At 49.6% G+C, this 27,833-nt stretch overlaps 1 protein-coding gene across 1 annotated transcript in view; it reads right to left on the bottom strand.

The window, feature by feature from the left end:
• Window positions 1–27,019, bottom strand: part of SNX19 (sorting nexin 19) — a 35,265-nt gene extending 8,246 nt beyond the window's left edge. Inside the window, 25 exon segments of the mRNA XM_033171725.1 lie at window positions 13,798–13,927; window positions 16,488–16,556; window positions 16,559–16,682; window positions 17,498–17,552; window positions 17,554–17,592; window positions 20,428–20,558; window positions 21,061–21,104; window positions 21,107–21,179; window positions 22,430–22,530; window positions 24,437–24,575; window positions 25,368–25,495; window positions 25,498–25,568; window positions 25,570–25,730; window positions 25,732–25,856; window positions 25,859–25,962; window positions 25,964–26,240; window positions 26,243–26,344; window positions 26,347–26,490; window positions 26,493–26,611; window positions 26,613–26,675; window positions 26,677–26,731; window positions 26,734–26,783; window positions 26,785–26,857; window positions 26,860–26,886; window positions 26,889–27,019. Coding sequence (XP_033027616.1) covers window positions 13,798–13,927; window positions 16,488–16,556; window positions 16,559–16,682; window positions 17,498–17,552; window positions 17,554–17,592; window positions 20,428–20,558; window positions 21,061–21,104; window positions 21,107–21,179; window positions 22,430–22,530; window positions 24,437–24,575; window positions 25,368–25,495; window positions 25,498–25,568; window positions 25,570–25,730; window positions 25,732–25,856; window positions 25,859–25,962; window positions 25,964–26,240; window positions 26,243–26,344; window positions 26,347–26,490; window positions 26,493–26,611; window positions 26,613–26,675; window positions 26,677–26,731; window positions 26,734–26,783; window positions 26,785–26,857; window positions 26,860–26,886; window positions 26,889–26,988 — 2,504 coding nt within the window. The 5' untranslated portion in view covers window positions 26,989–27,019.
• Between the last annotated feature and the right edge of the window lie 814 nt (window positions 27,020–27,833).

The raw sequence follows: 27,833 nt of genomic DNA, 5'->3' as shown, positions 1-27,833 counted from the left end.
AAATAGAGGTCCTACAATAGGCAGATTTTAGGGCTTCCCTGTGGGACACTGACAGCCCACCTCAAAGCTGAGTTGGGCCACCCCTCACTAGCAGCCAGAATTGATAGCCTATCTGAGATACTGGCACAGGCTAAATGCCTTTGAGGATCACACGAAAGCCCATACCAAGAACAAACTCAGTTGGTCTCTAAGGTGCTACTGGAAAGAATTTTCTATTTTGTTTCGACTATGGCAGACCAACACGGCTACCCACCTGTAACTGTAAGAATGTTTTAAATTGTTTTTAGTTGCTGTTGATTTATTATTATTATTATTATTTTGCTTTTTAAAATCCTATGTCTATTACCTTGGGTTTCTAAGAAGAGCTGCACTGGATCAGGAGAATGGCCCACCTGGTCCAGCACCCTGTTTTCAGTGGTCAACCAGATGCCCCCAAGGGAGCACAGAAACACTTTCCCCTCCTGTGGCTTCTACCACAGGTTATTAGGAAGCATTGCTGCCTCCGACTGTGGAGGGCAGAGCATAGCCATTGTGGTTGGCAGCCACTGATAGCCCTCTTCTCTTCCAAGTACTTAATCCTCTTTTAAAGCCTTCCAAGTTGGTGGCCATCGCTGCCTTCCTGTGGGAGGGAGTTCTGTAGAAGTCCTCATGAAGAAGGACTTTATTCTATCTGTCATTAACCTCCCAACATTCAGCTTCACTGGATATATTAGTGTAATGAGAAAGGGAGATTCCCGCCCCCCTCTATCTACTTTCTGCATGACATTCATAGTTCTATAAACTTCTTCCATGCTGCCTTTTCTCTAAACCAAAAAAAACCAACAAAAACCCAAATGCTACATCCTTTCTTCATAGGGAGTTGATCCATCCCATTGATCATTCTGGCTGTCTTTTTCTGAAACTTTTCCAACTCGTACAATATCCTTTTCGAGGCGAGGTGGCCAGAGCTGTACACACAGTATTCCAAATGCAGCCGCATCATGGATTCGTATGGGGTGTTAGCAGAAGGGGAGTATCTCTGGTGGGGGAACAGGCCATGCTCCTTCTGGGGCAGTTCATCCAACTTTGGATCCCATCCTGCACTCAGCTCTCACCTGTGGCTCCTAGAAGCTGTCAGCATGCTACAACGACCACACCCCGGGGGACTGCTTTGACCGGCCAGCTAAACCAGGTCAAGGTAACCGATGGGTCTCGAACCCTTGGTAGTTAAGGGACTTTCCCTGCATGCGAAGACAGGTTCCGGCTGATGGGAAGCGGATGAGATCAATAGCGGGCCCAATGTTCAAGAAGGCGGTTCCTGCATGTGCTGTAGAAGGAAGGGAGGGGCAGGTGGTCCACCTGGCAAGGCAGCCTATCTAGGAGAAGGAAGACTCTGGTCCTAAGCCTCCGCTGCCTTGCAGGATATCTTCAGGAGAAGAAAAGGCTAAAGAGAGAACCCTACGCAAATCTGGAGTGGGTTCCACCAACTCCTGCAGCCAAGCTGGTGCCAAACGCATTGCTCTGCTTTCCTTTGGACATCGGTGAGGTCGAAGGGGGGTGGCCTTGTCATCTGGGCAGCCCAAGACCCCCATACACATCGCCCTGGCTTGCACCCCAGGGAGGTCTCGGGTGTTGCTCATGCAGCGGTTTGGCTTCACCCCCAGAGGCACACTCCATTGTCCCTTTGAGACGACGTCACCATTGTGCTATCTACTATGACTCCAAGATCTGGCCCAACACCTCCAGCTCCAATCTCATGAGCTGGGGTGGAAAATTAATTTCTTTTTGCCCCCCCCCCCATATGCACCACTCGTTTATACTTGTCACCTCCCTCCTTTGGGGAGGCGGGGGGGGGGCTAGAAACCAAATCAATGATAAGAATATGTGATAATAATGATATGACTGAAGGCGGTGATGTCATTGCACTAGTTAGTGTGGAGGAACAGCCCCCCCCCTCCACTTCTCTCCCCAATGTCTCATTCTGGTGCGAATGGCTTCCTGCTCCTGTTCTCATCCGACATATACCAGCGGGTCAGCAAAACAGCCTGCCCCACTGCAGAGTCCCTGTGTTGGGAGCTAATTAAACCGGCCACACAGGGTGGCTTAAAAAAAGAATAGTGACTCCCCCTCGCACCTGTCCCCCCCCCCTGGAGCAATCGGCTGCACGGCAAGGAGCGCTGGGTGTGAAATCTGACGGGGTGAAGAAGCAGCTACGGCAATTTGATGGTTGTCGTGACGACTGGGAGCCTCATTGTCCGCTGTGACTTCACCTCCGTGGGGAGCGACCTCCATCGCGGCCTGGCCAAAGGGCGGATTACAGAGGGGCTGGGAATGAATGGAGGCAGTGGTGGAAAGGCCTTGAATAGGCTCTGTCGAGGGGGAGAAACTGGGGTGGAGGAGTGGAGCAGGACGACTTACTCCCCTCTCCCACTGACCCCGAGGCCACTGAGAATCCAGGAGCCTTCTAGATGCAGCTTTGACTGCAGAATGATACGTGCCAATCCTAGCTCTGCAAAGGCACCTCGGTTGGAGAAACGAGCAGGCTGGAATCACCAGCAAGGCCACATTCACAAGTGTGTGTTTGACGCCAGGACTTTCCCAAAAGACTCCTAGGAGAATGAGTTTATTGAGGGTGCTGGGAGTTGTTAGGAGGCCCCTGTTCCCCTCTCAAGAGTTAACATTCCCAGAGTTCCCTGGGAGGAGGGATTGACGGTTAAACGACGGTGGGAATTGTAGCTCTGGGGTGAGAAGAAAGAGTTCTAACATCTCTGAGCACCCTTAAACTAAGGTTCCCGGAATTCTCTGGGGGGAGACATGAGTGTTTAACGTGGTATCACAAGGGTTTAAATATATGGTGGAACACAGGCAAAATCCTTGTAGGAACATAGCCAATGGATCAAACCATTGAGCCATGTAGCTCAGTATTGTCCACACTGACTTGACAACGGCTCTCCAGGGTTTCAGGTAGGAAGTCTCCTACCTGGAGCTGCTACTGGGGATTGAACCTGGGACCTTCTGCATGCAAAGCAGATGTTCTACCACTCTGCTGTGGCCAATCCCCACGAGTTCAAGACCGGATACAGCAGCCTTCTCCAACCTGATGGCCTTCAGACATTTTGGACTGCAGCTCCCATTGTCCCTGACTATTGGCCATGCTGGCTGGGGCTGATGGGAGTTGGGAGTCCAGTAATACTTGAAGGGCACCCAGTTGGGCAAGGTTGTACTACAGGCTCGAGTCCTGACAGCTACAATGTCCCTGTGCTTCAGGGTATGAGTCTTCAAATCACCAAGTTGGAAGGGACCCAAGGGGGCATCTAGCCCAACCCCCTGCAATTCAAGTGCATCTCTCCCCTCCCAGCCACACTTGGGCCCAAGTGTGGGCAGACCAGCAGAGGGGATGCATAAAGCGTACATGTGGGAAGGGTTCAAAAATGGGGAGGGGGGTGGAGGTGGCTACAATGCCTATTCCCCTTAATCTCATTCTTTTCATTCCCCCTTCTGACAGTTCCAACGCTGTGCTATTCTGTATTTTGGACACAGCAACTGTCCCAGCATTGGTGGTGGACTTGAACAAACGGTTCTCGCTCCACTGCCAAGTTCCTGCAGAGCCTGTGTCCGCAGTCTGATAAAACTGCCCCATAAAATGACAAAGTAACAATGCACGCTGCCCCTAACAATGCACTTAATGATTAAAAGCCAGTAAACTGGGCTCCATAAATCAAAACCGTTCGCATGGCTTGGATCACGAATCTGCATAACCTTTTCCACCTGCAAGGAACGTGCTGCCTCTCCGAGTCTTGGGATTTTAGGTTGCAACTTGAAGATAGCGGGTGCATTTGGGTGGAGGAAACACCCTATTTCTGTTAGTTTGGCCGTGTTTGGTATCATTTCCCCTTTTGTGTTTGCCTTCGGAAAAGTCTGGGAATTGGAACAAACTTTCCCGAACCTTTGAGTGGCATGGCAGATAGGGCTGGACCCAGAATTCAATGAGCTGGACGCAGTTCCTGCCAAGCTCAAGGGTGCGACTGAGTCACAATTAACCTTTCACAAAGATTTGAAAAGGAGCCGAGAAAAAGCAGCTTGGTTTGGACGCATCTTCCAATGTCAGAAGATTCAAGGCAGATGATTCAAGTTACAAGGAAGGAGATTCCGACTAAACATCAGGAAGAACTTTCTGACAATTCTGTTAGACAGTGGAACGGTCTCCCCCAGGTGATGGACTCTCCTTCACTGGAGGTTGAATAGCCATCTGTCTTGGATGATTCAGCTGAGATCCCTGCATTGCAAAGGGGTTGGACTAGATGACTCTCAGGGTTCCCTTCCAACTGTAAAATTCTATGAGTCTACTTCTTCTCCATGCAGAGTTAAACTATGGAACTCGCTTCCTCAGGAGGCAGTGATGGCCACCAACTTGGAAAGCTTCAAAAGAGGATTAGGCAATTTCATGTTGCAGGTTTTCCACAGGCATCTCAGTGGACCCTGTGAGGACAAGATGCTGGACTAGAAGGGCCACTGGACAGATCCAGCATGCTGTTCTTATGCAGAGCAGCTGCTTGGGGGTGGAAACAGCCCTGATCCTTATTTCTCAAGCCAGTATTGATGCAAAAGGAGAAGGAAAAGGGGGCGTGGGGCATTCCTGTATCCTACAAAGTCTGTAGGATCCAAAGCAACATCTCTTAAGCACTAATAGCAGCTCCCAGGGCTGACTTGACCCACTTCCAATACAAAGTGAGCAAGACTTAGCCAAGCCCAACCACTGGGTGAACTGGAAGGGGAGCAGCACCCGCTCGCTCCTTCCCAGTCGGCTGGCGAAACATGCCGGCAGCCTCTTTTTACCTCAGTTCTGATGCTCTGAGCTGCATCACTGGTACATCTCCTTGTTCTTTTAATTATTAATATTTTTATTAAAGGGTTTCTTGATTTACAAAGGTAGTGCAATGTCTCTCTCGTATTTTTCCATATAACATGTTTACAAATCAGTTTTTGTTGTTGAGACATTAGGAAGAAAAGGGGGAGAGAGGTGGGTGGGATGGGGAGATAGGTGGGGTGGGGTGACGATGTTTCTATTTTACTTAATATGAGTAGGGTTTGGTGTCAGCGTTATTTGTGTAGGTTCTCTGTTGTTCGCTTGTGCTCCTTTGGCGGTGAGAGAGGTCGGGGTTGGCGTAGGGTGTGGTTGTTCATTTGTGGTTGGCTGTGGTGGTCTTTGGTTTCCTGTGTGAGTGGGGTGGGTGGGTGTTTTGGATCAGGTTAGCCATATTGATTTGTATGCTGTCGGTAGATTTTTGTCATTGTCCTGTTGGGCTGTGCATGTGATAAAGGGGAACCATACCGGGGTGAAGGTGTCTTCTTCTGTTTGTCCCCGTGCCAGTTCCAGGCTACTGGTTAGTTTTTTCTAGTAGGGCTGTTTCCCATACTACTTGGTACCATTGGTCCATGTTTGCTCCTGTCAGGTCTTTCCAGTGTCTGGTTATGATGTTTCTGATGTAGATGGATTATGAGTTCTTTGTGTTGTAAGTGGGCATTATTGTCTTGGAAGATGTTTAGTAAGACCAATTCTGGGGTGGTTTCTAACACTTGCTTGGTTATTTTACATATTTCTCATGTGGTTGTTGTCCAGAATGTTTGGATTCTGGGGCTAGAAGCAGCGGCTGGAGGAAGAGGAGGAAGGAGAAAAGGTAGCCAGCAGCGCCCTCTTGTGCCTGGAAGTGGGAATTTCCATGTCAGTGAAAGCTGAAAAAGGGGCACGTATCTCCCCTTTAAGACAGTCAGTGGCAGAGTAGTGGTTAGAGCAGCACTTCTGAAACTTGGGTCCCCAGCTGTTGCTGGACTACCACCCTCATCCTCTCTAGCTAGCAGGACCAGTGGTCAGGGATGATGGGAGTTGTAGTCCAGCAACAGCTGGGGACTCGAAGTTTCAGAAGCACTGGCTTAAAGTGTCATGAGTGGGAGAGACCAGGGTTCAAATCCCCCACTTGACCCTGGGCATAACCTTGGGCTGGTCACTGCCTCTTGGCCTACCCTACTTTACATGGTTGCTGTTGCGTGTGTAAATGAGGGGAGAGAACCCTGCAGGGAAAGGTGGAATAGAAATGCAATAAATACATAAAAAGCACATGCTTGCCTGCCTGCCAGAATCCTTTTCTTTTGTGAAATGCAGAGTTCAAATTGGACAAAATGTGAGCCGGCACAGTGCAGGGGTTAAAACGTCAGATTAGGACCTGGGATACCCTGGCTCAGATCCCTCTTCAGCTGTGAAGGTCATTAGGGCGACCTTGGATCAAGTCCCCATCACTCAGCCTAGCCTGCCTCGCAGGGTCGAGGATAAAATAGGCAGGCAGAGAACCATGAATCCCACCTTGAGACCCTTGGAGGAAAGGGCAGGATATGAAGGTACTAAACCAGATTGTGATAAACTCTGCCACCTTCATAAAAGCTGTTAAGTTTGCTGTGTGTGAGAGCAGAAAACCTTATCAATCGGATCAGAAAAAAAAGAGTCTGCCTGATGGGGGACTTCTCCAGCACTGACTGCAGCGGGGAAGCTATATTTTCTTCCCCACCTGCTACTTTGTGAAAACGAGCCCTTGACAAAGTAGGATCGTGGAACCGTAGAGATGGGACACTGAGCCCTGTGTTGTGGGTGTGAAGTGCTAATTTCTACCATGGCCGCTGAGGAAGACAAAACCTTGCTGGAAGGGGTGGGGTGGGGAAGGATGGCTCTGCAGCATCCAGGCCTGTTTTAGGTCTGTGTGCCACAGCTGCAGAGGCAAGTCCTTTACAGCATTCCGTGCCAAGGCTGCATACTGCCCCAAAGGATCACAGGGTGGGAATTTGGGAAGGGAGTCAGGGCAGGGCCAGGTGATGCTCAGCTTGCCAGTGACCAAGTTTGAGGATGCTTCTCATTTATTTTAACTCCCGCTCTGGAACCCAACACCAACCTCGCTCGGTGGATGTGCCTAAACGTCCCTTTAGAACGCACGGTGCTCCTCCGAGCCCTCCCCCACCCAGTCCCAGAAGCCACCCAACTCAAGCCCTGCTCGGGTTTCCAAGGCGCAGACAGCCAGGATGTGATGAGAGATGTTCTCTTTATCTTTGGATTAACAGATTGCACAGAGCGTGGGTCTCAAATGATACCGGGGAGGTGGACTTTCCAAAAGGGCGCAGCCTCTCTCAAAGAAACTCTTGCAAACAGCAGAAGCAGAGCCCAGGTGGGATCTCATAAGAGCAGCCTGCGGAGGAGAAAAGGCGGTATTCTCCTCCCCCCCAATATTTATTTGGGCTAAATTCCAAACACCCCACTCCATGTATGCAGCTGCCACTCTGCTCAGGAACATCTTTAAAGGCTCTTGGTCTTAAAAAAGAATTTCCAGCAATAATGGAAACAAAGCAAATTCATTTGTGAGAAACAGTAAAACAACAACAACACAGAGGTTCCCAGGTAACTTTCATTAGACTTCCAATGAAAGCTTAACCTTTTACTGCAACAGAAGGCAATGCCAGGACTCTAGAAGTCTTTGTGGCTATTCCCTACTATGGGAACAGTTTAGAGGGGTTCCTGGTTCTTTCATTGAGCAAGTAGAACTATGGAATTTGCTGCTAGGCTATGTGGTAATGACCACGAACTTTGATGGCCTTAAAAGGGGATTAGACAAATGCACATCTGCATATACTAGCCATGATAGTAATATGCCTCTTGAGTACCAGCTGCTGGTGAACAGTGCTCTGGCACTCAGCTCCTGCTTGGGAGCTTCCCATTGGCTGCCTACTGATGGAGTTCTTCTTACCTCCTAGGTCCAGGGTAGCCAACATGGTGCCTTCCTGATGTGGCTGAAGTGCAGCTGTCATCGCCCCTGACCATGTTGGCTGGGGCTGATGGCAGCTGGAGTTCAGTTACATGGTTACAGCGTGGTGCTGGTCATGCCAAGGCTGCAGGTTCGATCCCTGGATGGGACAGCTGCATATCCCTGCATCAGAATCACAGAATCTAAGGATCTCCAAGGCTCACCTGGTCCAACATCCTCCACTGCAGGGGGATGAGCTAGTTCATCCTCAGGATCACTTCCAACTCTACAATTCTACATCTGCCTTGCTACCTTTGGTCCAGGGTTTTATGGGCATCCAGAAAAGCTTGGAAACTGGCAATCAATCAATAAACTCGGGGGTTTCCCCCCTTCCACCCAAGATGACCCTTTGGGTCCCTTCCATGTCTACAATTCTATGGAATCTAAAAGGTGATTTCTACCAGGTGATGTTTTATGTCCACCTGGTCTAGTATTGCCTGCTCTGATCGGCAAGGCCTCCCAATAGTCTTTGGAAGATGCTCTTCCTCATCTCCTGCTATGTTTTTTTTTTTTTTTTAAACGAAAAAAAAAAAACTGGAAAAGGCAGTGTCTGGACCTGGCTCCCTTTTGCAGGCCAGGTGCATGCTCTCTCACTCAGCTACGCACCCTCTCCTCCAGACTGCGCAAATGTAACTGATAGTCACAAGCAAGATTCTCCAAAAATGGGATTAGTCAGGAATGTTTATTCTTCCGGGAAGCCTATTTAAAGTGGCTAGTTCTCAAGAGCAGTCGCCTCGCAGGACTGCGGAGGCACTGTGCCAAGGGATGCGGCCGAGTCGTGCCCTCAACTCCAAAGCCCTATCTCTGGCCTTCAAAGAGACCTGCCAATTGGTGTCGTGTTCCTCGCAGACTTACACATATCCCCACCCATGATCCCTCCTTCCCCCTCCCTTTCCAAATCACGTCTTGGTCTGCTTTATCACTTGGGCTTCTGTGGGCGGCCCCTCGAGTACCACAGGGCTGCGTTCTATGGGTTCTATGAGAATCCACAGGTGGGGCAGCTCAATAGGTAGAGCCTGAGATTGTTAATCTCAGCGTCAAGGGTTCGAGCCCCACGTTGGGAAAAAGATTCCTGCATCGCAGGGGGTTTGGACTAGATGATCCTCTGCGACTCTGTGCATCCCGACAGATCTGCTTTGGCAGAAGCCAGGTGGGCCAAAAACATCACTTTGTCTCGGTGCTCAACACCAACCGACCAGCGGCAGATGGGCTAGCGTTACCTGTCCCTCTGACACACTAGCATCCAGTGCCAAAGAGGGCAGCCTGAGGGCAGGGTACAGATGTCTCGCGCCGTATTTTTATCCCACCGCTGACTCACAAGATCAAAGAAAGGGATCAAGATAGCCGGGATGCTCACTGTCCTCTCACCTAATGGCACCAAAAGCCATTAATAGCCAGGACACGCTGTTGCTCATTCCTCCTTCGCAAGCAGCTCTCTCTCAAAGTCCTTGAATTTCAGCCATCCACACCCACCCCCCCACCCCCGCTGCCCTTCCCAAACCTATCAGTCCTTTTGCCAATGCAAAGAGAAGAATATCCTACAAAATGATAGCGGAGAAGGATAATGATCTCACTTTCTGTACCAGGGAGAGGGAACCTTTTGTCAACCAGAGGGCCACACTCCTCTCAGCGCCATCTTCTGAGGGCCACTTACCGGTGGTGGATTGGGCCCAGAGGCAAAGGTGGCTGGGGCAACGGTGCCAATTCTACCTCTGTACAATAGTCCTGTTTTTACAGGCACTGCTACACCCCTCTCTACCCTCTATAATCCAGTGTTTCCCAAACTTGGGTCTCCAGCTGTTTTGGGACTACAGTTCCCATCGTCCCTGACCACTGGTTCTGCTAGCTAGGGACGATGGGAGTTGTAGTCCAACAACAGTTTGGGAAATATTGCTCTAATCCATCGATGCAAAAAAACCTTGCTTGAGTCCAAAGAGAAATTCCAAGCAGGCAGAAACACTCAAGGAGGACATGAAGCAGGGCCAAGCAAGGGAGAATCCCGAGGGCCAGATGGGGAGGTTTGGGGGCACATTCAAACCCTGGGCCTGGAGGTTAAGGCTATTGATTGCTACTAGTCACAACGGCTATGCTCTGTCTCCCCACTGGGAGGCAGTGATGCTTCTGGAAACCGCAGGAGCAGAGATGGCTCTTGTGTTTGAATTCTGGTTGGGGGTTCCCCACGGGCATCTGGTCAGCCGCTGTGAGAGCAGGATGCTGGGCCAATGGGCACTGGTCTGATCCAGCAGCCAGGCTCCTTATGTTCCTATGGTCATGCTGGCTGGGACTGATGCATATTGGGAGTCCAAGCACATTTGGGGGGAACGCAATGCTGGCAGCCACTGGGAGCGTGTGCATCACATGCATTCCCAACACTGCATCCCAGACACGGAACCCAGGGTAAAAGATATGCAGATTGAGGGGTGGGGCTATGCAGATGAAGGGACTGTGCCATGAAAAGAGGGCTTGCATTAACAGTCAGGATCATAGGATTGTAGAGCTGGAAGGAACACTGAGGATCATCTACTCTGGTGTTTTCAAAAACTGCCAGCACCAGTGTTTCCTAAACTTGGGTCTTCAGCTGTTTTTGGACTACAACTCCCATCATCCCTAGCTAGCAGGACCAGCGGTAAGGGATGATGGGAACTGTAGTTCAACAACAGCTGAAGACCCAAGTTGGGGAAACACTGATCAAGTGCAACCTGCAGGAATATGCAGCTGCCCCATACAGGGATCGAACCTGCAGCCCTGGAGATATCAGCACCATGCTCTAACCAACTGAGCTATTCAGGAGGCTCAGCCCACGCACACACCCCAATGGTGTCTTGCTAGCACACCTACAGCTGCAGTGTCTCCTCCAGCAAGAAAGCAAAAGGGGCACGCTGTTGTTTGGGGAGGGGACCCCACAGGAGTTCTGAAGGTGCAATTCCTGCATTGCAAGGGGCTGCTCTAGATGACCCCCTGGGTCCCCTTCCCGCTCTACAATTCTCCGACTCCAAGCCTGCTTTGCTCCCACCCTCCTCGGCTGCTCTTTTTACAGCAGATTCTTACACAAACATGCTTTGCTAGCTGTAGTACTGAAATGCCTGCCTTGGTCCCGAGGGGATTTGTTTACAGGCCGAGTTTAAGAGACCACCCAAGCGGGGAATCTTTTCTCGGCTCCGGATGATCTCATCTCTTGGCCGACCCCACCCCCCCCACCCCCACCCCGATCTCCCCGTCCAGCCACCAAAAAAAGGCTCGTTCCACCGTTGCATAATTGGATCGGCCTAACACACGCTTTGGGCAGGGGGGTGGGGTGGGGTGGGGGCCGCTTGCCTTCCTGAGCAATACCTTTTTCGGGCATCTGCTTTTCTTCTCCCTCGGCCACCGACACAAAACTAATCACCGGGAGAAATTTAGAAGTCGAGATTCCCTTCCCAACCATGGGAAGGAAGGCGGAAGTGAGAGGCAAGAGAGACGGTGGTGGTGGTGGTGCAGGGGGTTAGGGGTGCCAAACTAGGACCTGGGTTCGAATCTCCCACTTGGCTGCAAAGCTCACTGTTGTGACCTAGGGGGGGGGCAGTCGCTGCCTCCCGGCCTAGCCTACCTCACAGGGTTGTTGTAGGAGTTAAATTAGGACTAGGACCTGGGAGACCAGAGTTCAAATCCCCCACTCGGCCACAAAGCTCACTGGGCATGACCTTGGGGGGGGGGGGGTGTCCAGTCGCTGCTTCCCGGCTGAGCCTACCTCACTGGGTTGTCGTGGGGATTAAATGGTGAGGTGGGGAACCACGTACGCCACCTTGAGTTCCTTGGAGGGGGGGAAATTGTAGGATAGAAAATGTTTCTTGCAGGGCAACAGGGTGTCATCCTTCAATGCCTATCATGGGTTTTGTTATTTCTTCATTTATATACTGTTGCGTGAGGCAGGTGCTGCAGCTTTCAGGTAGGGAGGTTATCACCGAAGGCTTCAAAAAAACATTACAGCTCAGTCCAAAAGGTCTCAAAGTTGCTGCGATTTCCTGAGAGAAGCCGCAGCAATCCTCCTGCCTTGACTCACGCGCAACACCCGCCAAGCTACCCTTCTCGCCCGAGCCTGTTCTGAACATCTCTCTGCATAAAAGCCCCCCCCCCCCAAGCATTCTGCCACCTTCTTCTCTTCAGACTGTGAATGGAGCGTATCACCTGTTCAAAACTTTCTTGTGGACAGAGCCTGGAAGATTCCGAGGCACTCTATAAGCAACAAGTGGGAACTGCAGCAAAATGCTGCAGCGTAGAGATCGGAAGGTGGTGCAGTCCCCTCTGGAGGTTTTTTAAACTGGGGTTTAGGGATTCTTGAAGTTGGACTGCAGGGGGTTGGACTAGATGACTCTTGGGGGTCCCTCTGAACGATACGATTCCATCCCTGCCTTTTCACACACACGCACACACCCTTCCCTCTGCAACCCCTTCTCTCATTCAAGTTCCATGTTGCAGGTGAAAAGCATGGGTGCTGGTGGGAAGCCGAGCACCCAAAAGCACCACCCCATATCGCAGCTGCAGAAACCAAAGGCTGCTGGCTTTGCAGTTCCTGGCATAATACGGCCTCGCAAGGGACATTTTCTCTGCTGAGCCCCCCTTGGGATTCCGAGCCGAGGCAGGAACTTAGCGTGTGACTCCTTCTCTCTTAAAAAATAAATAAATACCAAGTCTGCATGACCTGAGCCCCAGGCTACCAGGGCCCAGCGTATTAGCAGGCAATGACATTCCTCTCAAAGCCCTTGTGCCTCGTCTCTCTCTGGGTATCAATTTCCAGCCTGGTCCATCTACTTTTAAGAAGCCCATTTAGGAGATGCGACTCACTCTTCCTGACCCGATTTTCTTTAAAAGAAAACGGGCATTCCTGCACCTGTCAGCATCCCCTTGACCTCTGCGGTTCTTGGCAACCTACGCCTCAAAGGAGCTCAAATAAGCCAGGCTGCTAACACGCTGTCCTTCGTCTACCCCAGACGCTTGTCCTCTGGGGCTGTCTGCTGCAGGAAGAGGGCTGGTGGGTCCTGAGAAGGTCCATCAGAGAAGGTCCAACGCCCAAGGCCCAAACAGTAGGCGAATCAACTAAAGCTTGTGTTGATTGATCCAGTGATTGCACACAGGAAAATGAGGCTTGTGTTCCTGCGCCAGACCATCGGTCCGTCTAGCTCAGTACTGCCGGTACCACTGTTTCCCAAATGTGGGTCTCCAGCGGCTTTTGGACTACAACTCCCATCATCCCTAGCTAGGTCAGATACCTTAGGGCAGGTATGTTTCATGTGAGAAGAAAGCCTTTTCTGTAGGCTCTCTCACTTTGAGGAAATTCTCTCCCAAGGGCCTCTAAACTAAGATCTTTTCAGCATCGGGAGACGGCGTTGTTGGTTATAATCCAAGAACTTTAACAACCGAGAAAGGTTTTTCTTAAACATCAGTCTCTTTTATTATTCCTTACATTGTTATTTCTCCTTTCCTCTACAGAGCTCAAGGTGGCATACGTGCTTCTCTTCCCTGTCTATATTCTCCTCACAACAACCCTGTGAAGTAGGCCAGGGTGAAATCTCTTTCATAAAGCTATGATTACTCCTGGATGGAGATTCATGGCGGGCTAACAGTGCGCATCTGAGCAGGGATGGGCAACCTGTGGCCTTTCGGTTGATGCTGGGCTCTTGCCAGATCCAACTAGCATGGCCAACAGTCAGAGCTGTACTCCAGTAACACCTGGAAGGGCCTGGGTTCCATATGCCTGGTCGAAATAGCCGACTGTGGAGAGGACTCTACTATATAATGCAGGAAAATGTAGACAAGGGGTGGAGAACCTTCTGCCCGCTCCCGCCCAGATGTTGTTGGACTCCAAGTCCCCATGAGTTCCAGCCATCAGGGATGATGGGAGCCCCACTCCTGCTCTACAGGCAAAGCCTACACAGAGCTGAATGGCCTGACCACTCTCAGCACCGAGTTCAAATCCTCTTCCTCCAGTTGCATGACTTACCTCTGGACCAGGCTCCCAAAGAGCAGTTGCAGGACCTTCTGCATGTTCTCCGTGCACAGCCAGCTCCAGTGATCCACCATAACCAGGCGGAGAAGGTCCAAGGCAACATCCGCCAGTAATGTCTCCGACTCTGCCAAAGTCAAGGTGACACAAAGGTAAGGTAAGGAAACTGCCTTGCACCAGGTGAGGCCGTTTGTCCATCCATCCGGACTAGGGATGGGGAAACCTGTGGCCCTCCAGGTACTGCAGGGCTACAACTCCCATCACCCCCCAACCAATGGCCAAGCTGGTGGGACTTGATGGGAGCTGGGAGCCCAACAACATCTAGAGGGCAATGGGTTCCCCATCCCTGTGCTAAACCACAGTTTACTGTGACAAGAATCAGCTGCAGCAAGTGTCCAGCTTTAACGCCCCCTTCCCCCCACTTCTGTTCAGCTGGGGGAACTTCATAAACTTCCAGTTTGAGTTAAGGCCAGCTTTTGTGTTGTCCAAACCTGACTTAACCATGCCCAAAACAAGTCGACCTAGTTGATATGAACCTAGTTTGTTTTGACAAACCATAGTTAACGTTCAGTACCTTTCAGGATTCGGACAACACAGTAAACTGTGGCTAGCTGAAACTGCAAGTGAAAGCTTCCAAACTTCTTGCAGCTATGGCCATGGGGAGAAGCATTTTTTTTATTGAGCCCAACCAAGGATATGCATCTTTGTGTTCCCCTTCTCACAGGCAAGGTGTGTGTGTGTGTACACCTCTTGGGGGCAACCTTCTGGGGGCTGCCAGCCATTGTAGACAATATTGAGCTAGATGGACCAATGGTCTGACTCCGTAACCACCATCAGGACAGCTCTGTACCATCTCTCAGGCTATTGCGAGTCACCTGTCAGCAGAGGGCGGACCCAGAAGCAAATGTGAGCAGCGCAACAGATCCAACGCGTATCTATCCATTGCTACCATGCAAATGAAATAAATTTCCCCTCTCCATCTATCCACTCCAGCAAGCAGCCCCATCACAGCTCAAGGGCACATTCCAGCCAGTCAGGAGGAGGATATGGAGCAGGGCCAATGAGGGGCATGACTACGGCTCCCAGCATTTCTTGGAGGGACAGAGGGACCGGCTATTGAGTAGCCTTAAGTCAGCGTTCAAACTATGCCATTAATTGCTATGGCTGCCTATTCCCCATTTCCTCTGTTCCTTTAATTCATGGTGGTCCGCTGCCACCTTGTGGTAGCATCCTGAGTCAGCAGCGGAGACCATCCACAGAGCAAACAGCCCTGTTTCAATGACTCTGTTGCTCATTGCGGCATAAATCAATTTCAGGATGGGAAGGGATTCGGGGAAAGGGTTGAGAAGGAGAGGCCTCCCGAGAAGGAGCATCCAACTGGGATCCATCTGTACGTTTTGGCTTCAATTATCCCGCTTTGACTCTCCTCTTCCCCGCCTGCTAGGCTACTCCAAAAGGTCAGCAGAAGAGAACAGATTCAGATCCTGGGCATCTCTGGAAAACCACATCCCGGGCATTTCTCCGGAAGAGCCTTCCTCTCCAGAATATTCTAAACCTGATGACCCGGTAAGAGCTGTTTGACAGGGGAACGGAAGTCCCTTGGAATGCTGTGGACTCTCCTTCCTTGGAGGTTTTAAAGCAGAGCTTGGATGACCATCTGTCACCAGGTGCTTTAGTTGAGACTCTTGCATTGTAGGAGGCGGGAATGGATGACTCTCAGCGTCCCTTCCAACTCTACAATTTTATGATTCTTACATGCTCCAGAGTTTCAGGAGAGCAGGGCCTTTTATGTGGCTGCCCCTGTTCTGCGGAACAGCATCCCTGTTGAGATACAACAGGTGCCTGCTCTCCGTTGCTTCTGCAAACAACTGAGGACATTTCTTGTTCTGACAGGCTTTCCCAGCCAGATGAATGGGTCTCTGCCATGGAGGTCTGCTTTGCGTGGTTTTTAAATGTATCTGTTGTCATTTTCTGTGTTGTTTTTAACAGCGTTAAAGCTGTTTTATTTTTTGTAATTTGTACATTGCCTGGAAAGCAATTCAGTAATAATAGTGTTCTAAGTTGGGGCGGGGGGAGGAATCCTCTAAACCCTAGAAATTAATACATGGTAGGATTTTGATTAATTGGAGTATTGAAGGGAAGATTATAGGCCAGTGGAGAAATACAGGCTAAGTTTCCTTTCCAAGACAGGGCCTCACCTGGAATAGAGGCATTAAAATGACAAAAGGTGTAATAACCCATCAGAGAGGAATTCTTGGGCCTGGGCAGACAGAAGGTTACTAGGGTAACTGGATGTGAAGTGCAGGAAAAGATTCTTTAGCAAGTTGTGCTGGGAAGAAGAGGGGAGAGGGGGGAAAAGACTTGGGCAGGCTGGCTGCAGGCTGGCTGGCTGAGATGCTTTGGACTCTAGTCCAGCTGCACTGCCGTGGGGAACAAGCCCTGCTTGAGATGACCACGCTGCAAGATTTGAACACCCTCCATGCAGACTGAAGGTGTAAATAGGTGAGTAAATCATATTTCTTAAAGCTACAACAGTCTTCACTGCGCCTTCAGTTCTGCAAAGGAGCACAGACCTTGGCTGAGGGTCAAGGCCCCTGGAATCCCATGCATGGCTTGGCGGGGATTGGGGTGGCCGGCAACAATAGTAAGAGGCGAAACAGGAACAGAGCACAGGTTAGAATTTTTACCAGGATTGCTGCTGCCCTCTGCTGGCTGCTGTGGTGCCTTCGTGGGCTTCCCGATGTCCAAACTGATCCACGTCTAAAGGCATTAGGATCTCTGTCTCCCTCGCCCTCTGGGCTCTCGTCAAACACGGCCTCCATCAGCTTCTCCTGCTTCTGGATGAAGGACTCCATCCTGGCCAGAGACAGGAACTCTGAGACCTGAGAGAAGACGGAGCAGGTCACTGCCACAGCCGCTGCCTCTCAGCCTAACTCTCAGGGTTGTTGTGAGGATAAACACAGGAAGGAGTGAACCACATGCCCCATTTGGAGCTCCTCAGGGGAAGGCAGGATAGAAATGTAGTAGTAAGTCATAACAACAGGGCTCCTTTGAGAGTCAGGGCAGGATAGAAATCGAAATGAAATTGCTGGAATGTGGATAACAACAGAGGAAAAATATTTCACACAGGACTATGAAACGAAACTTTGAACAGACCAGTGGTTGTAAACATAAATGAAAATTAAGTAAAGGATTAACATCAGAATGGTTTACTGACTAATTAAGAAATGCAATGTGATATTAGATGATTAGCACTCCGCAAAATTCAGAGCATGGGAAGTCACCCAAAGATATATAATTTGGCAAAGTATTTGTCTTTTTTATTGTATTGTAATTTGGAATGCTTTAATGTAGTTCTTATTGGATTATTAAAATGAAAAACTCCATAAACATTATTACCAAAAATCGAAATGGAACAAATAAAAATAAATTAAATGAAGAACAATGGAAACAACTCAGTCCTGGACTGCCTGCTGAAGCGACTCAGTGGGCTGGCTCCTGCAGGGAGCAAGGATTCATGGATAGCTCAGTTGGTTACGCATGGTGCTGATAACGCCAAGGTTGCAGGTTCGATCTCCACAAGGGACAAACTGCGTATTCCTGCACTGCAAGGGGTTGGATTGGATGATCCCCAGGGTCCCTTCTAAACTCTACACTTCTATGATTCAGATTTTCTCAGGCATGTGTGCACACTTACAGCGCTGCCTTCCTTGAAAGAATATGCAATCTTCTCCTGCGCTCCAGGCACGTCAGGACCGGAGCAATTTGCTGGATGCAAATCTCAGCCTAGGCCTGCGAAAGAGAAAACCCCAGAACTGTTATTTACCTGTTATAACCAGTTTTTTTTCCTCCAAAGAGCTCAAGGCTTGCTCACACAGGCAGGTTCCTTGACTTAACTATTGGTGAATGCGTGAACTCCACTGTACCCAAAGTTTACATAGCGTCATAAAGGCAAGAGGAGTAAAAATACAAGATAATAATAAAGCTTTAAAAAAAGAATGACTAGCATAAAATATATTCCAATGCACCTAGTCCCCTTTTAAGTCATTTAACCCAGTGACCAACAACATTCACTCTCACACAAATATTTCCACATGCTCTGAGTGAAGGAATGTTTTACCTGTCCTGAATCTCCTAGCAATTAATTTCACTGGGCAATCCCAGGTTCTAGTATGGCCTGGATAGTTTAGTTGGTTAGAGTGTGGTGCTGATAATACCAAGGTTGTGGCTTCAATCCCTTTATGGGACAGCTGCGTATTCCTCCATTGCGGGGGGTTGGAATAGATGATCCTCAGTGTCCCTTCAAACACTACAATTCTGTGATTCTATTAGGTATCCTAGATTGTAGGTCCAAAAACAAAGGCTGATTTGGTTTAAAAAAATTAAAATCTGTGTCCTAGATTGTAGGTCCAAAAACAAAGACTGATTTGGTTTAAAAAAATTAAAATCTCAGTGCCTAAGGATTTTTATGCATTTTATAAGGAAAACAACCACAAGATAGCAAATTTAGCATTCATATGTGTGTGCAACTTACACTGATGTGCTTCAGAGAAAAGTACTATTACTATTGAGTTGAACCTTCAAGGATCGTAGAAAATCCTGCTCACAAAATGTTAACGAGGCATTTGCAAAAGGCAGCAATAGGAACAAGCCGGGGGGAGCGACCAAAGGCCAGAAAAATAGGGTCTGTTCCCAGTGTGGGCATCATGTAGGTGGGCGCTTACGCATCGCCAAAAACAACAAGCAATAGGGACACTGATTGATATGTACGGAGGAAAACGTAGCTGAAATCTTTACTATATTTAAATCAGTCGTTTTTTTGGGGGGGGTGCCTTTTGGTTCCATAACTCATCCCAGCGCTCCACCCTATCTTATAAAAAGCATTCTTCAAAATAGTGTTTTGCAGGACCCACATGCTCAATCTAATGTTCAGGTACTAGCACCTAATGAGCAAATTCCCAACTATGATGGATTTAATTTAGCAGACCCCAAAATAGCCCCAAGCTGACTTACAAAGTATAAAAGATAGAAAACAGAACGTGGCAAACAATCATAACTGTTCAAGGCCTTCTTGAAAACTCTCTGTTTCCAGGGTTATCTTTAAACTAAACTGGAAAGATTTTGTAACAGGTGCTGCCTTCAAACATTTTGTCTGGACAGGAGGGCACCCAGAGTCAGCCTAGCTAACACTGCAATCTGCAAGGAAGCAGTTCCAGCCCCCTGGTTTATTAATTTTGCATTTTCTGCACCTGTTTCCATTTGCAAAATATGCTTTCTGAAATGGGGTGTCCAGAGCTTCATTCAAAATGCAGCTGATATATATACAGGTGGGGGCTCCTCCCAAGGACACCAAATTGTACATACCGCACAGCTTTTGGAGGGGAAATTTAAAAGCAGGATTCCCAAATAGCCAGACACACATCGGATAACTGCAAAATCCGCTGTCAAGTCTAAGACTGTGGGGAGACTCAATTTATTTGGAAGGGGTCTACTGGCTTCCTAGAGAAGCAAGAAGTCTGTTGATTGCTAAGGAATGTGCTTTCCTGCCAAGATTTCTCTAGTTTTGGAAGAATGCAATTCTCCCTGTTGGATTTCTTTCCTGAAGCGAAATCTCTTTCCAGAAGAAAAAGATAATGCTACAGATACCAGCACAGGGATGACAACACTCCTAAATTCAGCAAAGACTCAGTGATGGCCTCAATCGACCTGCACGTGTTCAGTAATGGCAAACACAAACTGCCAACTAGCCAGCTACTCCTCCAATAAAGGAGCCGAGTGTCCGCTGGCTTCACGACTGGTTGCCTCCGAAAACATGTGGTGCTCTGTGGAAAACTCAGGATGGATCCTTTTGTGCGGCCAAAAATATAAACCTTGCACAGCTTGGTATCTGCACTCAACGAGTGCCAGTTTAATCATTCAGCCAAGTCAAGTGCTAAAGACATTCCTGGATGCAGGGTGGTCCAATGTGTGGCCCAAGGACTATAGGCGGCCCTCAGTGTCTTTCTGGTGGCCTTGGCCAACATTTGATGCCCCCCCCTGCCCTCCCACTGTCTTCCTAAAGCTGGGTAGGGAGTTCCTTGGGTTTGGGAAGGAAGCATGAGGCCTCTAACAGGGTCCCAGAGTCCTCCAGTCTTCTTCCCAAAGCCTAGTGAGCACTTTTCCAGCTTTGGGACGGAGGGTGGGAGGGCTGGGGGGGCAGGCGTACTCTTTTTGGCACCTTGTGGAACTGAGTCACAAGACCACGGCATGCTAAGCCAAGCTACAGTTTCCCTCGGGGTGGCAAAGCAGCACAACGGCCACAGAGGGGCAAATTGGCTGCAATCCCCTCCCAAGGGAGCCCATCCTAAACCATGGTTTGGCTCAGTATGATGTGTGAACCAGGCCAGAAATTCTGGGTGCATCATCTCATCTCTGGGGCCTACTTTCTCCTTGAAGCAATTCCACACCATACCTCTGTAGTCTGAAGTGTTAAAACTAGTGATGAACTTGAAATTCTTAGCAGTTTTCTCACACGAACTCTCTAGTGACATCTAAAGGAGCGACATCACTTCATAGAGCCAAGTATCCAGGTAATGAAGGTAAATGTTCAAAGCTAATGGGAGGATTGGCCCCCAGCGGCACCCTTACTTGCTAGCCTTCTTCCCTTCGTTCTGGGGCTTCCCGTCCACCTCTGCCTCACTGAGCTCTTCCGTCGGGCTCTGCGGCTCAGACCGGGGGAAGGCCGTTTTCAAAGTGTCCACAATGGCGTTCATCACAATCTGCAAGAAGCATAGGAAGAAGAAGAAGAAGAAGAAGAAGAAGAAGAAGAAGAAGAAGAAGAAGAAGAAGAAGTTTGGATTTGATATCCTGCTTTTCACTACCCGAAGGAGTCTCAAAGCGGCTAACATTCTCCTTTCCCTTCCTCCCCCACAACAAACACTCTGTGAGGTGAGTGGGGCTGAGAGACTTCAAAGAAGTGTGACTAGCCCAAGGTCACCCAGCAGCTGCATGTGGAGGAGCGGAGACGCGAACCCGGTTCCCCAGATTACGAGTCTACCACTCTTAACCACTACACCACACTACACCACCACTGGGCAAAGAGGAAGGGCCGTTCAGCTAAAAAAGGGATTGCAGGAGACCTTTTGACATTGCCAGGGCCAAAGTTCTGCTCTCCCCCATTTTCGCACCGAACGGTTTAAATGTACGGAACCGTCCTTGGGTTATTTGAACAGGATTTATCACCCTTTTAATGTTTTGCATTTGTGCTCTGAGCACACTCACCTTGTCAATCCTGGAGACCACAAAGGGCTTTTTGACGAAGGCAATCTGGCGTCTGTGTTCAGGGCCAGGAATTCTTGCATTTCCTCGCTGTTGGCAATCTCAGGAATAGCGCACAGTTGCTGGAAGAAGAAGAAGAAGAATGCTCTCGGGGTCAGTTTAGGAGCACGCAGCGGGAGACTTTAACCAGGGTTAGCCACAGCCACAACCAGCACTGGAAACAGTAGAAGGTCCCTAAGCACTGGTCTATTGTTTATATAACAATGTAAAACAGCCAGCGGTGCCTCACCCGGCCCTACCTGGTTTACACGTGGGAATATTGCACTAGCTTTCCTGACTGTAATGCTAGTGGCTTCTGTCCCATTTCCTAGTGCTCTTTCCATAGAATTGCAGAGATGGAAGGGACCCCCAAGGGTCATCTAGTGCAACCCCCTGCAAATGCAGAAATCACGGCTGAAGAATCCCTGGCAAGATGGCCACCCAACCTCTGTTTGAAAACATGCCACTGCAGTACCTGTTGCATCTTGCAATTGTGGCTTTTTCACCGATATACTGGCACACTGTGCTAAATTTCATTCACACCAGTGAGTGCGGTGCAACACAACAACGGACGCCATTGGACCATGTCACTGCCCCCCCCCCTTTCCACAAAGGCCTGCTTTTTTCCCACCATGATGATCCCATGAAAACAACAGGAAATAACTGCATGCTGGTATACAACCCCAAACTCTGAAACTTTGCAGTGATTTTCCAGGCTAAGGGGGCTACGAACAGATTTTTTCTGGATTCCGACAACATGGAAATGAGCTATTAACATGCGCTATGTTCCATTAGGTTTTGTAAGTGGGTTTCACGCCATGTGGATATAATATAATGCGGAAAATTTGGGAAATGTTGGGCAAATTGAATAAACTGCCGTGTGAAAGCAGCCGCAGTCATAGGTCTTACTACAGTGGCAGGGCTCACTCTACCCTTGCTTTAATGATCTGGTATGCACAACACAGTAAGCCAAACCATAGTTTAGAACAAGCTCCCAGGGAGATCATGGCCACTTTGCTCCTCCTTAGTAGTTTTGCTGCTGTGCCACATGAGCTAAGCCAAGGTTTGGATCAGACTCAGGCTTGTGGCTAAGTACTCTCCTCACTAACCATGAGTTGTGGGGAAGAGCAAACCTTGGTTCCCCTCTGCGTGGCCCCCAGTAAACCATGCTTTGCCTTACCATGTTGTGGGAACCAAGCAACTGTCTGGAAGCCCCACTGTTTAAAATGACTGAACTGTCACCCTACCGAGTCTCCTCGGCAAGGTTATTTAAAAAGTAAAATAAACCTGCTAAGAGAAATTACGTGGCAGGAGAGGAGAGAAGACCCTTCACCTTCAAGAATGACTCCAAGAGGCTTTTCCTGGCTTCTACTTTATCTGTGTCCATGTTACCAAAAGGAAGGTCAGGAAAGATCTTCTTTGGACCTTTAATATCTGGAAGTTAGAAAAAAAATGAAGAAGAAGGGGGGCACACCTATTGCAATGCATCATTAATCATTACCTTATTTTTTGCATTTATTTATTTAAATATTGATGTGCCGCTTTTCCAAGGAAAAGCAATTTACAACCAACAAAAAACACATCTTCAGATTTTAAAGAACGTAACTCAACACAACAGAGGAACAGCCACCAAAAAAAGTTTTATCAAGCAAAGGCCTTATAGCTCTGATTAACAGTACTAAAGATAAACAAAAAAGCTTGTTCTTGGGGTGGAAACAGTGAGGAGAGGAACAGAGGTGTGGCAGGCAACTGGTATGTGTGAGTTTTGTGGGCGAGAGTTCAGATTCCATCTTTGGTGGTTAATTAACATTATCCATCACTCTCAATCCATGACATGAGATTTTGCAGAAGTGCAGAATTTATTTTCTCCATTTGAACTTACATCCTGCCACATTTCAACACCTTGGGTGGATAACTGATGCTAATTGTTCTACGTTAGCCCTTGTTACCATGAGACAGCTGATTATATTTTTAGGAGTTATACCACCTTCTGGAAAATACACAGAATCAGGCTCTGGAGAGGTCTCCAGGAGAAGAATTGCAAAAGATTATTGAGCTAGATGGACTCAGCATAGGACAGTTTCCTAATTAAAAGGACGGTCAGCAATAACACTTTGTGCATGCCTTTGAGAACCAGATTGGTACAGGAGTGGTGTACCAATCCCTGCTGGTCCTAAAGCACAAGGAGAAATAAGAATGTTTCAGTTTCCAGAAGAAAAGGTTGGTGGGTCTTCATTGGAGCTTGGGAGTCATTTTGGACTCACAGCTGTCCATGGAGGCGGGCATGTTAATTCTGTGTCCAGGGCAGCTGTCTACCATCTCCATCTGGTACACAGGCTGAGACCCTACCTGCCCGCGGACTGTCTCACCAGAGTGGTGCACGCTCTGGTTATCTCCTGCTTGGACTACTGCAATGCGCTATACGTGGGGCTACCTTTGAAGGTGAGCCGGAAACTACAACTAATTCAGAATGCAGCAGCGAGACCATATAACACCAGTTCTCAAAGACCTACATTGGCTCCCAGTACTTTTCCGAGCACAATTCAAAGTGTTGGTGCTGACCTTTAAAACCCTAAACGGCCTCGGCTCAGTATACCTGAAGGAGAGCCTCCACCCCCATCGTTCAGCCCGGACACTGAGGTTCAGCTCCGAGGGCCTTCCGGCGGTTCCCTCACTGCGAGAAGTGAAGCTATAGGGAACCAGGCAGAGGGCCTTCTCGGTAGTAGCGCCCACCCTGTGGAACGCCCTCCCATCAAATGAAGGAAATAAACAACAATCTGACTTTTAGAAGACATCTGGTAGATGTTTTAATTATGATGATGATGTTTGGAGCTGCCCAGAGAGGCTGGGGAAACCCAGCCAGATGGCGGTTATAAATAATAAATTATTATCATTATTAATTCCACTATTTCACCCAGCTCCTGATTTAAGACAAACCATGGTTCCTATAATCTTCTAAAGACAGCAAAAAAAGGTCTGTTACAAAATGAAGTGGGGAGAGAACTATGGGTCCCCTATAATTTGCTCACTGGGTGAGAGATCTACAATTCCCAGAGGGTTAACCATCAATCCCTCTTCCCGGGGAATTCTGGGAACTGTAGGTCTGGAAGGGGGAATATGGGATCTCCTAACAACTTTCAGCACCCTTAACAACTACAGTTCCCAGGATACTTTGGAAGACTCCGTGGCTGTTTAAAGTGGTATTTATGCTGTTTTAAATGTACAGTGCAGATGGGAGCTAAGGCCACAATGTTATATGCACTCAACTGAAATTAACAGGAGACTTGCCTAGTGCCACCCTATGAAAGAACTCCTGCAGAAAGCAAGACTCAGCACTAACTTTTAATGAACTTCCGCAGGTCTGGCTTCTCCTCCAGCCTCGTTTGCAGGTTCAAGAACTCTCGATATCTCCTGTTCACAGTGTGGTAAGCCACCTGCTGGAGGCCGCTGGCATTTTCAGTGTCCAAAGTCGTCTCATACTGCACGGGGGGGGGGGGGGGAAGAGAAGACCATACGTCATCAAGGAAAGCACACGTAGCCAGAGACTAGACAAAAGAATTTTCATGCCACTGGATACTTTCCACATGAAAACACAGGAGACATGAGTGTCCAGAAGGAAAGCAGGGGTGGCGAGCTGGATCTAGACAACCGGATCTGTATTCCCCCCACCTCCCCATCAGTGTTAGAACTCAGTAATGTAAGCTAGACCCCAAATGGCTCCTTAGACGAACAGCGAAGAACGCTATAATTCATTGTTGCAGCTTGTCTTCACTTACTGCCCTGCTCCGAGTCGTGAAGAATATTCTTCCGTTATGAATGGTCCAAGTCACCGTTGAGAATAGGCCTACCAATGTCCCTGGATAAAGCAACTTTTCCTCTTTTCAGCTCTCTTCAATCTTGGTTCCCCATATGTTCTTGGCCTCCACCATTCCCAGGCAGCATGGACAATGGGAGCTATGAGCCCAACAACATCAGGGAACCCAAGGCCTGCTCTAGAGAAATGACCTTTCAAGACTTACAAAACATCAGAAAAGTGAGCAAGGACTACCCTGCTTGTGACTGACATGTAGGCACAGATTCTGCTTTTTTTTCCCACGGAATGCACTACGCAATCGGTAGAGCATGAGACTCTTAATCTCAAGGTCGTGGTTTCCGAGCCCCATGTTGGCCCAAAGATTCCTGCATTGCAAAGGGTTGGACTAGGACCCTCGTGGTTCCCTTCCAACTCTTAGGATTTTATGATACCACAAAGAGAGGAGCGACTGAGTTACCTTCACAGTATACAAGGTGTAAGGGTGGAATCCTGTCCCGCTGTGCTCTCGTGTGGTGATGGTGCCAGTTATGCGCAGGTTTTGGATGACGAACAGGCCCATCGGGGCTGCTGAGCGCTCAAAGCTGAGGTGCCCAAGGGGGCAGTGGGGGACGAAGACAGCAGCCCCGGCAGCTGGGCAAGGTCTTGAGGGCTGTGGCCAGGCTCTCGAGGCCACCAGGTCCTTGTCCAGGTAGGACGGCCGCCTGAGGAAGTCTTCTCCGAGTCCTCCAAAGAGCCGTCAGCGAAGCCAGGTCTCGTCCTTCTCCTCGGCAGCCTCGACCTGGATGTCGGGGCAGGGGCTCAAGGAGGGGATTCGGGGGCCTCATTTCGGAGCTGGACCCAGCAGCATACTCCGAGTACCTGCCCTTGGCACCCAGGCCATCCTCTTGAAACAAGCTGTCAGGTCTCTCCAGGGCAGCGAGGGACTCTACAAGGAATTCCTCCAGGGCATGAGCCCTGCAGAGTCCTTTCCTACTTCGGACACGGGAGACTCAACTTCCAGGTCTTCGCAGGGGAAGAAGGACTCCAGGGTATCAGGCTGGAGGCGGGGCACGGATGGTGCTAACTCTCCTACTATCCAAGTCGGCACTCAGCTCTCTGCTGAAAGGCTCTCTCCCCTCCGACAAGCGCACTCCAAGGCGTCAAGCGTGTCTCCGATCGCGGCTCGGAATCCTCGGGGAAACTGCCCTGCTCTCCAGGGTGGCTTCCGACAGAAAGGCCAGCGGCAATGAACTGGGTACCGCAGGCTGGCATGGAGAAAGGGCTGGCGCCGTCTCCGGCTTCTCATTCCCTCCAGCTGCTTTGATCTTGGAGAACAATCCCAATCAGCATCAGGGAGCCAGTCGGGGTCCGCCATCTTGTTGATCATGGCAGCAGCACGTTGCAAGTCCAGCTCCACCACCACAAAGCGCCCAGTCCTGGTCTCCAGGTGCGGTTCGGCACCAGAACGCGCAGGAGCAAGTCCACGATGCGCCGAGCATAATCCACCTCGCTGGCGGGGCTCTGGACAGCCACGTGGGGGCCTAACAGTTCTGAGTACGCTCGCCATAGGTGATCGGCCCTCTGGGCAGGGTCTCCAGAGCTCTGCCCCATCTCTGCTTTCCCCGGCTTTCTTGTAAGATCTGAAGGTGGCAACCTCCAAGTAGGAGCACCTTCTGGGTCAGAGCCTGTTTGTCTACCAAGGCCATCCGCCTCTTGAGCTCCCAGCCGCCCTCATGGCCTTTTCACCTCGTCCTCGAAGCCCCGCTCGCTGCTCACCGACCGTACAGGAGGACACGAAATCCCGAACGATCTTCCCGATCATGCCCTCGATCTCCTTGTCAGCTGCTGCTCCGCGTCAGGGTTCGGAGGGCTGCTCTCGAGGAGCAGGAACTCTCAGGTGGACTCTGCCTGCTGGTCCCAATCACCGCCTGGAGCCCAGCCAGCCCCCCAGCACCTGCAAGCAGCCCAGAGGATGCAAACACACCAGACATTGACCGCAAGTGGACGACCAGCAGCCATCCCAGCACGGCCCCCACGGCTAGCAGCTTCCGGCTGCCGTCTGTCGCCCAGCCAGCACCCGGATCCCGGACCCTTAGCATTTTCTGTCTCACTCCCCAACTTCTTCCTCTTTAATAAAACAGCATGGCTTTTCTTGGCTAGCGAAGGTTGGATTTAAATAGGCATGTTATTGTTTTTTTAATATTAGTGCTCACATATTTACAGCAGCATGGATGCTGCGGACTGCTTATTAGTTCAGCCACTTCTTTCCAGTTAATAAAGCAGCATTCGATCACGTTGCTATCAAAGAAAGCTCACCAAGTTGGATTTAAAGAAGCATTTCTTCTATATATTATTATTATTATTAATTATTATTATTATTATTATTATTATTATATTTATATTCGCTAACAGATTTAAAGCAGCAGGGAGAGTGCAAGTACCATCTGGCTTCAGGGCAAAGCCTTGCTTAACTGCCTGGAAAGGCTGACAAGCCAAGCTGAGCACGGGGGGAAAGTTGCAAGGCAAGAAAAAGGACAACAAGAAGCACGCAAGCTGCAAATGGAAAGCGTCCTCTCTCTCCCGCGCTGGGTATTTGCGAGTAGCAAAGGCTCTCGTAGAAAGAGCTCCCCGAACTTCTTTCCCCCCCTTGAAGCAATCCCGGGGGAGGTGGCGATGGGAGGGCTGCTGGTTTTCGCGAAAATCCGACGAGGCTGCTTTTCTGCGCAGCTAGACGTTCACGCCGCCTCTCCCTCCCCGCTTCGCTTTGCAGGCGCAGAGCCTGTCCCTGGCGCGCAGGGTCAGTCCGCGGGGCTCCCAAAGCGCGGTCAGCTTCTTGCCGCGCCGCCGGTCAAGGCGGCGCAGGCATGGCGGCACAGGAAGGCTCCGGGTCCCGGCCGGGCTTCCGGGCGTTCCTGGGTCTCGCTGCTAAAGAGGCGTCCGGACG

The sequence above is a fragment of the Lacerta agilis genome, chromosome 15, assembly GCF_009819535.1.
Source record: "Lacerta agilis isolate rLacAgi1 chromosome 15, rLacAgi1.pri, whole genome shotgun sequence".
In the NCBI taxonomy this organism is placed as follows: Eukaryota; Metazoa; Chordata; class Lepidosauria; order Squamata; family Lacertidae; genus Lacerta; species Lacerta agilis.
Note: the sequence above shows the minus strand (reverse complement) of the source record. Positions and strands in the feature narration are given on the sequence as shown.